This window comes from Tachyglossus aculeatus, chromosome 19 (assembly GCF_015852505.1).
Source record: "Tachyglossus aculeatus isolate mTacAcu1 chromosome 19, mTacAcu1.pri, whole genome shotgun sequence".
Lineage (NCBI taxonomy): Eukaryota > Metazoa > Chordata > Mammalia > Monotremata > Tachyglossidae > Tachyglossus > Tachyglossus aculeatus.
In genome coordinates this window covers 26,219,638-26,232,901 of record NC_052084.1, presented here as the reverse complement: position 1 = coordinate 26,232,901, position 13,264 = coordinate 26,219,638, and the positions used below count along the sequence as shown (strand labels likewise).

The 13,264-nt window shown below is 43.2% G+C and overlaps 1 protein-coding gene across 1 annotated transcript in view; it reads left to right on the top strand.

Annotated features, from left to right (window-relative positions):
* The first annotated feature begins 3,211 nt into the window (after positions 1 to 3,211).
* Positions 3,212 to 13,264, top strand: part of IMPG1 (interphotoreceptor matrix proteoglycan 1) — a 96,978-nt gene continuing 86,925 nt past the window's right edge. Inside the window, exon 1 of the mRNA XM_038760882.1 lies at positions 3,212 to 3,245. Coding sequence (XP_038616810.1) covers positions 3,212 to 3,245 — 34 coding nt within the window. The remainder of the gene's footprint in view (positions 3,246 to 13,264) is intronic.

Here is a 13,264-nt window from a genome sequence, read left to right as displayed (position 1 = left end):
TTCTTCCCAGGTAGATTGCATTCAGGTAGTGTAGCCTAGTGGAAAGAACACTGACCTAGGAATCAAAGGACCTGTATTCTAATTCTAACTGCCACTTCCCTGCTGTGTGATTTTAGGCAAGTCACTTACCTTCCCTGTGACTCATTTTCCTAATCTGCAAAATGGAGGTTAAATGATGGATTAAATACCTCAATAGATTAAATACTTGTTCTCCCTCCTTAGAGTGAAAGCCCCAAGTGGGACAAGGACAGAGTGGGGAATTTTGTTGAGTGGGAAGGTGAACGCTGCTATCTATACTCTTCCTAGGCAACAGCAGGTAGCAGAGCAAGTGTGTCTCGAGTTATTATAACATGAAATTGAGCTTTGATCTCTTGAAGCAGTGTGGCTTAGTGGAAAGAGCCTGGGTTTGGGAGTCAGAGGTCACGGGTTCTAATCTTGGCTCCGCCACTTGTCAGCTGTGTGACTTTGGGCAAGTCACTTAACTTCTCTGTGCCTCAGTTACCTCATCTGTAAAATAGGGATTTAGACTGTGAGCCCCACGTGGGACAACCTGATTACCTTGTATCTACCCCAGCTCTTAGAACAGTGCATGGCATAGAGTAAGCGCTTAACAAATACCATCATTATTATTATTGATCTGGAACTAGCCCTGCTAGAGAAAGACCCAGGAGAAAAACTGAACCACAGCCAGTTGCAAATAGAGCGATCTCGGTTCCGGGAAATCCAAACATCTCAATGAACCTCCTTCTTTTATCTCTGAATTAATTCAGACATTGAACCCTAATTTGAAGTTTGTGAAATGCTACTTAGGCCTTTTTCTTCCATCCACCCACTAGAAATGTTCAATAAAGCCTGGCTCTCACTGGCTCCGATACCCAGAGTCGAATCAATAGTGTGAAAAAGGTATGGGTCAGCAGGTCTAGTGGACCAGTGCCAGTAAACTGGTTTTATGTATTTATGTATACATTGATATACATAGATGTGTATTTACATATAAACACACAAAGATAGTCAAGCTTAGTATTGGAAGAGAACATTATTTACGGTGAAATCTTATCCGTGAATGAGGGTTTGGTGGAAAGGACTGATTGCAGACGTGCATTCCTTTTGATCTTTATTGTCTTTGTCCCATATGAGACCGCCCTCCGTTTGGAATTCAGAACTCTGCATAATCTTTTCTCAAGGACAACACACTCTCTCCTTAATGATGTCTTCCAGGCGGACCTCTGAGCTGCAACGGTCTCCCAACTGTTTATTCTTATGTCACACTGTTTGAGATTGAGACTGGATTTGTAATAATAATAGTAACTGTGGTATTTGTTAAGCATCTACTACGTACCAGGCACTGTACTAAGCACTGGAATAGATACAAGGTAATTGGGTTGGACACAGTCCATGTCCCACATGGGGTTCACAGTCTTAATCCCTAGTTTACAGATGAGGGAACTGTGGCACAGAGAAATTAAGTGATTTGCCCAAGGTCCCAAAGCAGACAAGTGGCAAAGCCAGGATTGGAACCCAGGTCCTTCTGATTCCCAGGCCCATGATCTATCCACTAGGCCATGCTGCTTTTCAGCCCTGACATAATTTTAATAGTAATTCTTGTTAATATTATATTTGTTATGCGCTTACAATGTGTCAATCACTCTTCTAAACACTGGGGTAGATACAAGCTAATCAGGTTGGATACAGTCCCTGTCCCACATGAGGCTCACAATCTAAGTAGGATGGAGAACAGGTATGTAATCCTCATTATACAAATGAAGAAACTGAGGCACAGAGAAGTGAAATGACTTGCCCAAGGTAATACAGCAGGCCACTGGAGGAGCCGGGATTGGTACCCTGGTCATCTGATTCCCAGGCCTACGTTCTTTCCTCAAGGCAATGCTGCTTTACCATGTCTTTAATCATTTATACTACCCTCGTGGCTTAAATGTACCCCTTTTTAGCTGCCCATGGAGGAGTTGCTTTGGTTTCCTACTGTCATCCATTCTCCTAACAGGTCCTATTCATTCATTTATTCATTCAATCGTATTTATAGAGCGCTTACTGTATGCCAACCACGGTACTAAGTGCTAGCTGAGAGAAGTTTTTTTGCTGAATGGTCAACACTGTGCTTTCTTGAAGAGTGGGGAAACATGGTCTGAACATTTTTGAAAGAAAATCATCTAAGCAGCAGAGAGGAGTATGGGAGAGGACAAAATAGAGAGTATAAGTAGACACGATCCCTTCCTTCCAAGAGTTGTTTTTTTTTTTTAGTGGTATGTGGAGTTCTTTTCCACTCACCTCAGGAGTTCATCTTGAACCATAACTTCCTTAACATCTTGAGGGATATTCATCACCCCTAATCCTAGTTCTTTCACTCCCACAAGGGCCGGGAACAAAAACAGGCACAGCGGTGACTTCCGCAATTTTCTAGGGCGGTGCAGAATTGTGGTCACCCTGCCCAAACCCTACTGAATATCTTTAAATTGAGCTTGTTAAGAAAAGGTGTCAACAGGGTCACCGAAATGGAGTTTATTTCCTATGTTAGTGTTGCTCCGAATAGCTCACAACAACATATGGGGCTCACAAAGGGGTTTAACCAACATTCCTTTCACGTATCATTCAAGGATGATGATTGCATCATTTTCTCTGAGCCTTAGAGACAGGCAGGGCGAGAGAGAGTTATCTTTGCACCTGAGATGTTTTTTGATTTGAGGACTATCTGGTCTCCAGAGCCAGCCAACTAAACCACCACCCCAGCAGAAATGAATCCCCAGAGTCCATCCCGGACCATCCAAATAAACTCATCTGTGGCTCTAGTGACGAAGATGAAGATGCGAATTCTGCCTCTCTCCTTGGAGCTGAATCTGTGGACCCAAATTGTTAGGCAAACTAATCTTTCCATTCCAAACTGATTCTATGTTAAAAAAGCTTAAGAAAGGCAGTTCCTCTGAAAAAGTCATTTTTAATTGTGAATGTCAGTCTGCCGCTGGATTCGTGAGATAGAACGGTGGAAAGGTCCCAGAGTCAGTGAGTGCACAGAAATTCAATGAAGGGTTGAGAACTGTGGCAAACAGCAGCAGGCTGAGAGCTTGGAAAGTTGGCTGCCCTTTCTAATTTTAAAAGTCAATCCACGGTCTCTCCCAGCAAACCGTGCCATGGCTCCCAGCTTCATCTAACCCAAGAACGGATTATTACCATTCTGCCAAATGATTTCGTTTCCGTCATGTCCGGCATGAGGGAAGTCAGCCCCTCACGCTGTTAGAACAGAGCTCTGAGAGCTGAGTTCTATAGCTTCACAGAAGCCAAGTGAAATCCTCAGCCAGTCAATAGGCTTATATTCCTGAGCTCCCTCAGTTTTCCACTAAACCTCCCTCAGAAGGATTGCTCTATTTGTCCTTATTTTCTGCCAGCCTCCAGTTCCGGAAAAAATATATTAAATCTGAGTCCCCACCACATGTTTTTGTTGGGTTTTTTTTCATGGGAGACAATGGTATCCCAAAGCCTTCTCTTGAGAAGTCGTACAAGCCGAAATGCATAACCCTCATTCTCAATTCTGTTTGAACTTCACTTCATGCCTGGAACTTCTTCCCTACAAATCAGTCTTCAGTGGTATTTAATGAGTGCTTACCGGGTGCAGAGCACTGTACTAAGCACTTGGGAGAGTACAATACGAGTTGGTAGACACATTCCATGCCCACAATGAGCTCATGGTTACTGAATACTTACACTCTACAGAGCAATAAGAGCCTGCGCTTGGGAGTCAGAGGTCGTGGGTTCTAATCCCAGCTCTGCCACTGTCAGCTGTGTGACTTTGGTCAAGTCACTTCACTTCTCTGTGCCTCAGTTCCCTCACCTGTAAAATGGGGATTAAGACTGTGATCCTCATGTGAGACAACCTGATTAACTTTGTATTCCCCCCCAGCACTTAGAACAGTGTTTGGCACATAGTAAGTGCTTAACAAATGCTATTATTACTATTATTATTACTATTATTATGATTATGCTCCCTTTGAATCTTCCTGTCTGTGCATCTCTGTCGTTTTTCATGTCTCTTCCGGGATGAAAAATTTCTGATTGATTTTCTTCTCCCTAGGGCACAACTTCTCTAGTTCCACCTTAGAAGTTAATCACTCACTCTCCTGGTGCTGAATGCCTGGCTGACCTGTTTTCGGCTATTTTGCTATGTTGAGTTCCGGGCACTGAGTAAAGAGTTTCCTTTCATCTGTTCTGAACCCTTCGGTGGGTGCCATCCTAGTTTTGTGGGATTCGGTGGATATATATTCCAACTTTGCCCTGTTTGCATTCTCCAAGACTTTTAAACTTACAATCGCATTTGATCATTTGTTTTTCCAGATGACCATGGTTTTTTAGAGAAGCAGTATGCCCTTGTGGAAAGAGGACAGGCCTGCAAGTCAGATGACCTGGGTTCTAATCCCTCCTCTGCTGCTTATTAGCTGTGTGACCTTGGATGAGTCACTTAACTTCTGTGTGCCTCAGTTAACTCATCTGTAAAATGGGGATTCAATGCTGATTCTTCCTCTCCTCTAGACTCTGAGCCTCACTTGGGGAGGGAAAGGTGTCCAACCTGATTAACTCCTATCTTCCTGGGTGTTTGGTACAGTGCTTGGCACGGAGTAAGCACTTAACAAATACCATAACCATTAATTATTATTAATTAATAATTATTGTTAATAATTATTATTAAACTAAACCTTTTGCTTTATTTTCTGCCTCAAATTGAGCTGTCTACACATCCAGAGCAAGGTCTCAGCACATCGCTGTAAGCACTGGGCCTCTGATGGTGTCACCTCCTTTTACGGAGGTTTTCAGAATCCTTGCCATTTTCCCAAGTATTCACACTCACATTTCCGTATTTTACCGCTGAACTGAGCTGAACTTTAAAAAGAGGAATAATTTGGAACGTATTGTAACTTTTTCTATCACTGCTTTGCCATTGCACATTTGAACGCAGTCCAAAAATTAATTGATGCAATTATCCTACAGTTCTGTGCTGTTGCTCGGATGTGTATCTTATTGTACTTTTGAAGCGGACGAAAGTCTTGATTCTCGTGATATATATTCAATACATGCTGCTCTGTTTACTTGTCTAAATCCTGAGGGTGGTTTAGGTACCTGCTAGCTATGATTTTCGCATCTTCATGTCTTCCCTTCTGAGATTCTAATCTTAGAAAGGTTAAAGGTTGAAGATGGAATAAAAGCAGGAGAGGCGTCCTTGTTTCTGAAAGAGAGAACTGTAACTCCACCATCAATCATTCATTAGATACATATCATAAAAAAGAAATCCTCATCCATAATTAACATGCAATGGTCCTCCAGTAGGATTCAAGAATTACAGACATATCCCACAACATAGCTGAGTTATATTCCATGAAGAGGAAGCAATATCACGAATGGTTACATTGTAGGAGACGTTTTCCTCAAAGACTTGTTATAAATTAAGATTGGTTCCAGAACTGGAAAAATCATATAAATTCCTTAAGTGCTACGTCCTGTTATGTTAAACATCATCAGAAGAGTTAGGTAATAATTATAATAATAGTTGTGGTAATTGTTAAGTGCTTACTATGTGCCAAGCACTGTACTAAGCACTGGCGTGGATACAAGCAAATCAGGTTGGACACAATCACCCACCTGGGACTCACAGTTGCAATCCCCATTTTACAGATGAGGTAACAGAAGCACAGAGAAGTGAAGTGACTTGCCCAGGGTCATACAGTTGACAAGTGTGGAGGCGGGATTAGAACCCATGACCTTCTGACTCCTGGGCCTATGCTCTATCCACTATGCCAAACTACTGAGAGAACTCTTGGGACAATATGACAGAGTTGGTAGACATGTTCGCTGGCCACAAAACTCCTCCTAAAACTCTCCCCTCCAAGGAAGAGAAGAAATGCCACGCAACCCCTACCAAAGAGAAAAATTCATTTCTAGAGCCGACAACTTCAGCTCCTCTACAGACTTTGATCGCCATGGTTACACTTTAAATGAAATACCTCAGAAAGAAAACAACTCCAAGTCTGATTAAACAGTTTCTATATTTCAAATATATAATAATCTTGTCAACTTCGCAATTCAAAATTCCAGCGCTGTTCAGGGTGATGGTCCGCAGAGCTCGAGACATCAAATAATATCAAAGTGTGGGAGCAAGCAATCTTGGCTGCCTTCTTTGTTCTTTTTTACTGGTCAGTTCTGAAGGATAAGGATAGTAGTAGCAGCAGCTGCGGCATTTACCCAGTGACCATGTAACGTCACACTCTTAGGAGCATAGTGGCCTAACAGAAAATCAGTCAGTCAATCGTATTTACTGGGGGCTTACTGTGGGCAGAGCACTGTACTAAGTGCTTGGGAGAGTGCAATATCACAATAACCAGACACATTCCCTGCCCACAACAAGCTATAATCAAGGCAGAGACAGACATTCATATAAATAAATATATTACAGATATGGACAGAAGTGCTGTGGGGCTGGAAGGGGGGAAGAATAAAAGGATCAAGTCAGGGAGATGCAGAAGGAAGTGGGAGAAGAGGAAAGGAAGGCTTAGTCAGGGAAGGCCTCTTGGAAAAGAGGTGCCTTTGATAAGGCTTTGAAGCGGAGGGAGAGTAATTTTCTTTCAGATACGAGGAGGGAGGGGGTTCCAGGCCAGAGGCAGGACGTGGGCGAGAGGTCGGCTGTGAAATAGATGAGACCGAGGTACAGTGAGAAGGTTAGCACCAGAGGAGCGGAGTGTGTGGACTGGGTTGTAGTAGAAGAGTTGTGAGGTGAGGTAAGAGGGAGCGAAGTGACTGACTACTTTAAAGGCGAAGTGACTGACTACTTTAAAGGCAGTGGTGAGGAGTTTCTGTTTGAAGTGGAGATAGAAGGGCAAACTCTGGAGATTCTTGAGGGGTAGGGAAACATGGCCTGAACGTTTTTGTAGAAAAGTTATTTGCACAGCAGAGTGGGGTGAGATAGGAGTCAAGTAACCCTCCAACCATGAAACGTACCGCTCATCTCCCCAGTATAACTCAGATTTCTAGGTTTTGAACATCTTAGCTTGGAGTGTTTCTAAAATGCCCATTATAGAGAACAATTTAAACCATCTCATCCTTAGCTTAGAGAGTACTCTGAATTTGTTAAGCACTTAATATATGCCAGGCACTGAACTAAGAGCTGGGGTAGGTACAATCAAGTTGGACACAGTCCATGTGCACATAAGGCTCAAGTCTGAATCCCCATTTTACAGATGAGGTTACTGAGGCACAGAGAAGTTAAATGACTTGCCCAGGGTTAACCAGCAGACAAGTGGTGGAGCTGGGATTAGAACCTAGGTTATTGGCTGTAGATTTATACTCAGAATCCTAATAGCCAAGATTTTTCCCTTTCTGGGACAGAGAAACAAAAGGCAACTTCCCTCTAGATTGTTAGCTGGTTGCGGGCGGGGAATATGTCTGTTTATTGTTCTATCGTACTCTCCCAAGCACTTAGTACAGTGTTTTGCACACAGGGAGCACTCAAATATAATTGAATGTATAAATGAACTCATCTCCCTTCCCTTTCTATTCCAAGGTTTAGGGACTTCCCTACTTTTCCCAAGAGTTCTTCTGAACATACTTCCTCTCAGCTCATAGCTTCTTGGTTGTGAATATATGATGATTCACCTTTGTTGTGTTTTTTGTTTTTGTTTTGGGATTTTTTTTTAAGCGATTACCATCTGTCAAACACTGTTTAAGCACTGGATTAGGTACAGGTTAATTAGTTCTGACACAGTCTCTGTCCCACATAGGGCTCACAGGCTAAGCGAGAAGCCGGTAAGCAGCATGGCTCAGTGGAAAGAGCACGGGTTTGGGACTCAGAGGTCATGGGTTCTAATCCCACTCCGCCACATGCCTTGGGCAAGTCACTTGACTTCTCTGAGCCTCAGTTACCTCATCTGTAAAATGGGGATTAAGACTATGAGCCCCATGTGGGACAACTTGATCACCTTGTACCCCCCCCCCAGCACTTAGAACATTGCTTTGCACATAGTAAGCGCTTAACAAATGCCATCATTAATAAGTGTGCCTTCCGAATATGGCAACCATTCTTTTACCGTTTGCCCAACTATTCTCCTTTTTCCAAACCTCTTCCCTGATTAGTTCTCCCCTGTTATCCAACCTGATCCTCCTTCTCTGATTTGTCTGCCTGATCTGATCCAGGAATGGCTATCAGGTAAATGATTGACATTTTAAGCTGATTGGTTTGTCCCTTTGTGAGGGGGCATTGAGGAGTGAGTGGCTTTCTCGGCTAATGAGATTATTTTGACAGAGATAACCAAGCTAATATGCAGCGTCCTGCATATATTGTATCCTCCTCTAGACTGTGAGCTCGTTGTGGGCAGGGAATGTGTCTATTGTGGTATTGTACTCTCCCAAGCATTTAGTACAGTATTCTCCACACAGTAAGCACTCAGTAAATACGACTGAACGAATGAGTGAATCACCTGAGACTTCGTTCTCATCCTTTCTCCATTGTATTGTTATAAGGCCAGCTAAAATTCTTCTCTGTCTCCCTGGTGTAAGATTACCTAGGACCAATCAACACAGGAGGCTTTATAATAATGATGGCCTTTGTTAAGTGCTTACTATGTGCCAACCGCTGTTCTAAGCACTGGATCTCCACCCCAGTGCAAAAACGTCGGACATAAAGACATTCACAAGATATCTACAGTGTTTACAGAGAGCTTATGTACTCTCCCAACTTGATTGCACCTGCAAAACTGCAGAACCCAAAGAACTAACAAGAAACAAATGTCCCAAGGGCCATGTAGGGAACTCTAATGCATTTGGAACATTTTCCTGAATTATTGCATCTCAGCTGTGAGGTTCATCAGGTGCAGTTGGGTGGCTTGTCTTTTCTTTTACACTTTTGCAAGCAAAATTACTGCAGTCCACCATCTCACACGATCAAAACATTCCTACAGTAAATTGGGAGTGGATGTGGCCAAAACAGTTATGTTAATGGCATTTGTTATGTGCTTGCTATGTGCCAGGGTGCTGTACTAAGCACTGGGGTAGATACAAGGTAATCAGGTTGTCCCATATGGGGCTCACAGTCTTCATCCCCATTTTACAGATGAGGTAACTGAGGCACAGAGGAGTGAAGTGACTTGCCCAAGGTCACAGAGCAGAAAGTGGTGGAGCCTGGAAGAGAAGCAGCATGGCGTAATGGCTAGATCGTGGGCCCACGAGTCAGAAAGTCATGGGTTCCAATCTCGGCTCTGCCACGTCCGCTGTGGGACCTTGGGCAAGTCACTTTACTTCTTTGTGCCTCAGTTCCCTCATTTGTCAAATGGAGATGGAGAATGTGAGCCCCAAGTGGGATCGGGACTGTGTCCAACTCAATCTGCTTATATCCACCCCAGTGCTTAGTACGGTGCCTGCCACATAATAAGCACTTAACAAATACCATACTAATAATAATAAAAATAATAATAACCAGGTCTCCTGACTCCCAGTCCTGTTCTCCCTCCCTTCTGCATTGCCTACACACTTACATGTGTACCTCTCTGCACTTTGACACTCACCCCATAAATGGTACTAATCCAAAGGCTAAAACCAATCTTCTTTCTCCCTCTAGATTGTAAACTCTTTGCTGGCAGGGATCGATTGCATTCTTCCAAGAGCAAACACTAAATACTATTGATAGGTTGATTTTTCTCTGCTTCACTGACTGAAGCCCTTATGAAATGTTGATTTATCAATTTCAACCTCTTTCCAAAGGTCCTCTGATTTGAGCTGTTTTTCTTTTCCCAGCTATCTCACATGCTTTCTTGTCTTTTGGAAAACAAAATGGCACATGCTGAAATTCAATAAGGAAACTCTTTGATGACTTGCTTAATTTCCTTTACCAATATTTCAGTAGAAAAATCAGTTCAATTTCAGTTCGTTAATTGCAACCGTGATTGCCCATTGAAAACTAGATGCTGTCATCGCCCATCCTTTGCCTTCTGAAAATAATTGCCAGAAAGGGGCTAGTGGTGGCTATCAGTAGTATTTATGTTATTTTCTGGTCCTCATTCATTCAGTCAGTCAGTCGTATTTATTGAGCACTTACTATGTACAGAGCAGTGTACTAAGCACTTGGAAGAGGACACTACAACAACAAACAGATACATTCCCCAACCAAATCGACCTTACAGTCTAGAACGGGGGAATAAATGTCCATCTCCCCTTAGAGACTGCAAACTTGTCGTGGGCAGGGAATGCATCTGTTTATTGTTCTGTTGTACTCTCCCAAGCTCTTAGTACAGTGCTCTACACACAGTAAGTGCTCCAAAAATATGATTGAATGAATGAGGAAGGACTTCATGGACCAATCAATCGATCCATCAACAGAATTTGTTGTTGTTGTCTTCTGCTGTCGAGTCACGTATGACCCGCAGCGATGCCATGGACACATCTCTTCCAGAACGCCCCACCTCCACCTGCAATTGTTCTGGTTGTGGATCCAGAGAGTTTTCTTGGTAAAAATATGGAAGCCGTTTAACACTGCCTCTTTCCGCACAGTAAATCTGAATCTTTACCCTCGACTCTCTCCCAGGCCGCTGCTGCCCAGCACAGGTGAGTTTTGCCTTCTACTCATTGGGCCACTGCCCACGCTAAGAATGGAATGGGTAGGCCTCTGCTTGACTCTCCCTCCCGTAGTCGAGACTGGTAGAGGCCTGGAAACTCTCCAGGTGCAACCCTGAGAGCTTCAGTAGAATTTACTGAGCACTTATTCTGCGCAGAGATCCACCAGTGGTGTTTATTTAGGGTTCATTCTGTGCAGAGATCCATCAATGGTATTTATTGAGTGTTTAAGTGCTTGGGAGAGTACAACAGTTGAATAGGGAAAAGACCCTGTTACCCAAAACAGTTTGTGCAAATCCAAAAGGGCAATTGAATCTCGCACTGGAGGCTGTTATCTCCAATAAAAATCTTGCTTGTAAGCTTGCAACCAGCAGAATTTCCTAGACTTAAAGAAAGGCCTCTGGAGACACATAGCATAAGTTCCCTGTGGACAGGGATCATATCTACCGACTCCATTGTATTGTAGAGGCTGTGGGTTCTAATCCCGCCTTTGCCACTTGTCAGCCGTGTGACCTTGGGCAAGTCACTTTACTTCTCTGGGCCTCAGTTACCTCATCTGTAAAATGGGGGTGAAGACTGTGAGCCCCACGTGGGACAACCTGATTACCTCGTATCTACCCCAGCACTTAGAACAGTGCTTGGCACATAGTAAGTGCTTAAGAAGTATCAATCAATCAATCGTATTTATTGAGCGCTTACTGTGTGCAGAGCACTGTACTAAGCGCTTGGGAAGTACAAGTTGGCAACATACAGAGACAGTCCTTACCCAACAGTGGGCTCACAGCCTAGAAGGGGGAGACAGAGAATAATAATGGCATTTATAAAGCACTTATTACGTGCAAAGCACTGGGGAGGTTACAAGGGGCTCACAGTCTTCATCCCCATTTTACAGGTGAGGTCACTGAGGCCCAGAGAAGTGAAATGACTTCCCCAAAGTCACACAGCTGACAAGTGGTGGAGCCGGGATTTGAACCCATGACCTCTCTCTCCAAAGCCCGGGCTCTTTCCACTGAGCCACGCTTCTTCCACATTAGTACCAACACTATCATTATTATTATTGTACCTTTCCAAGTGTAAGTGCTCAATGAATACCATCAACTGATGGATTGATTGAGAAAATGGTGGAGGCAGAGGGATAAAAGCCATGAATCATCCACAAACAAGATGGGGCATTAACTGATTCTCAAGTTGTGCTGCATCAACCATTAAAAGAGTTAAATCATTTCAACCACTGACCAAGATTAAGTGCAATGAACTCAACTCCTCTGCTAGCTCCGCAGCAAGATTCAGAAGAAAAAAAGGAAATTTTTCTCAGTGGACACTGCTTCACAAGACAAGATCACCACTCACCTTCTCCTTGCCAAATTTAATGTTTCACAAGACAAGATCACCACTCAACTTCTCCTTGCCAAAAGTAATGTGTCTGTAATACTCAAATCTGGACATAGCCACCTCAGAAACTAAAGACCCCTCTCTCATTCTATCAGTCCATCGTATTTATTGGGCACTTACTGTGTGCAGAGCACTCTAAATTCATGGGAGAGTATAATAAAACAGAGTCGGTAGATGCATTCCTTGCCTACAACAAGCTTACAGTTTAGAGGAGGATACAGACTTTACTGAATTAAAGAAAATGTACATAAATGCTGTGGGGCTGAGGGTGGCCTGAATAAAGAGTGCTAATCCAAGTGCAAGGGTGAAGCAGAAGGGAATGGGAAAAGAGTTTAGCCTAGGGCTTAGAGCATAGGCCTGAGAATCAAAAGAACCTGGGTTCTAATCCTGGCTCCACAACTTGTCTGCTGAAAGACCTTGGGCAAATCACTTAAAATGAGAAACAGCATGGCATGGGGGATAGAGCACAGACCAGGGATTCACAGGGTCATGGGTTCTAATCCCAGCTCTGCACTTCTCTACTGTGTGACCGTGAGCAAGTCACTTCACTTCTCTGGGCCTGAGTTACCTCACCTGTAAAATGGAGATGACTGTGAGCCACATGAGAGACAGGGACTATAGCCAACCTGATTACCTTTTATCTGCCCCAGCACTTAGAACAGTGCTTGGCACATAGTAAATGTGTAACAACTACCATAATTACTGTTATTATTATTATTTTCTGTGCCTCAGTTACCTCATCTGTAAAACGGGATTTAGACTGTGAGCCCCATGTGGGACATGAATTGTGTCCAATCTGATTAGCTTGTCTCTACTCTAGCACTTAGTAGAGTGCCTGGCACTTAGCAAATGCAAAACAAATACCATTATTATTATTTTTTAAAAGAGGTAATGAGGATTTAAATGGGGAAGGAACACTTTTGAAGTTGGGGTTTACAGAACACTCTCCTGGTTTTCCTCTACTTTTTCTCTGACTGCTATTTCTCAATCCCTTTTGCTGTCTCTTCTTCTACCCTTCACCCTTTAGCTGTGGACATTCCTCAGTCCAAATTCCAGGTTTCTTCTCATCTTGTTTTCATCTTTACTCCCGTGGGATGCTCATTCACTCCCACGACATCCTCTAGACAGAGGATGCTCTGCACACGGATCATTAAATACCATTGATTAATTGATCCTCTAATAAATATAGGCAGATGAAACCCAAATCTATCTTGCTAATAATGATAACGATAGTTATGATGGCATCTGTTAAGCATTTTCTGTGTGTCAAGCACTG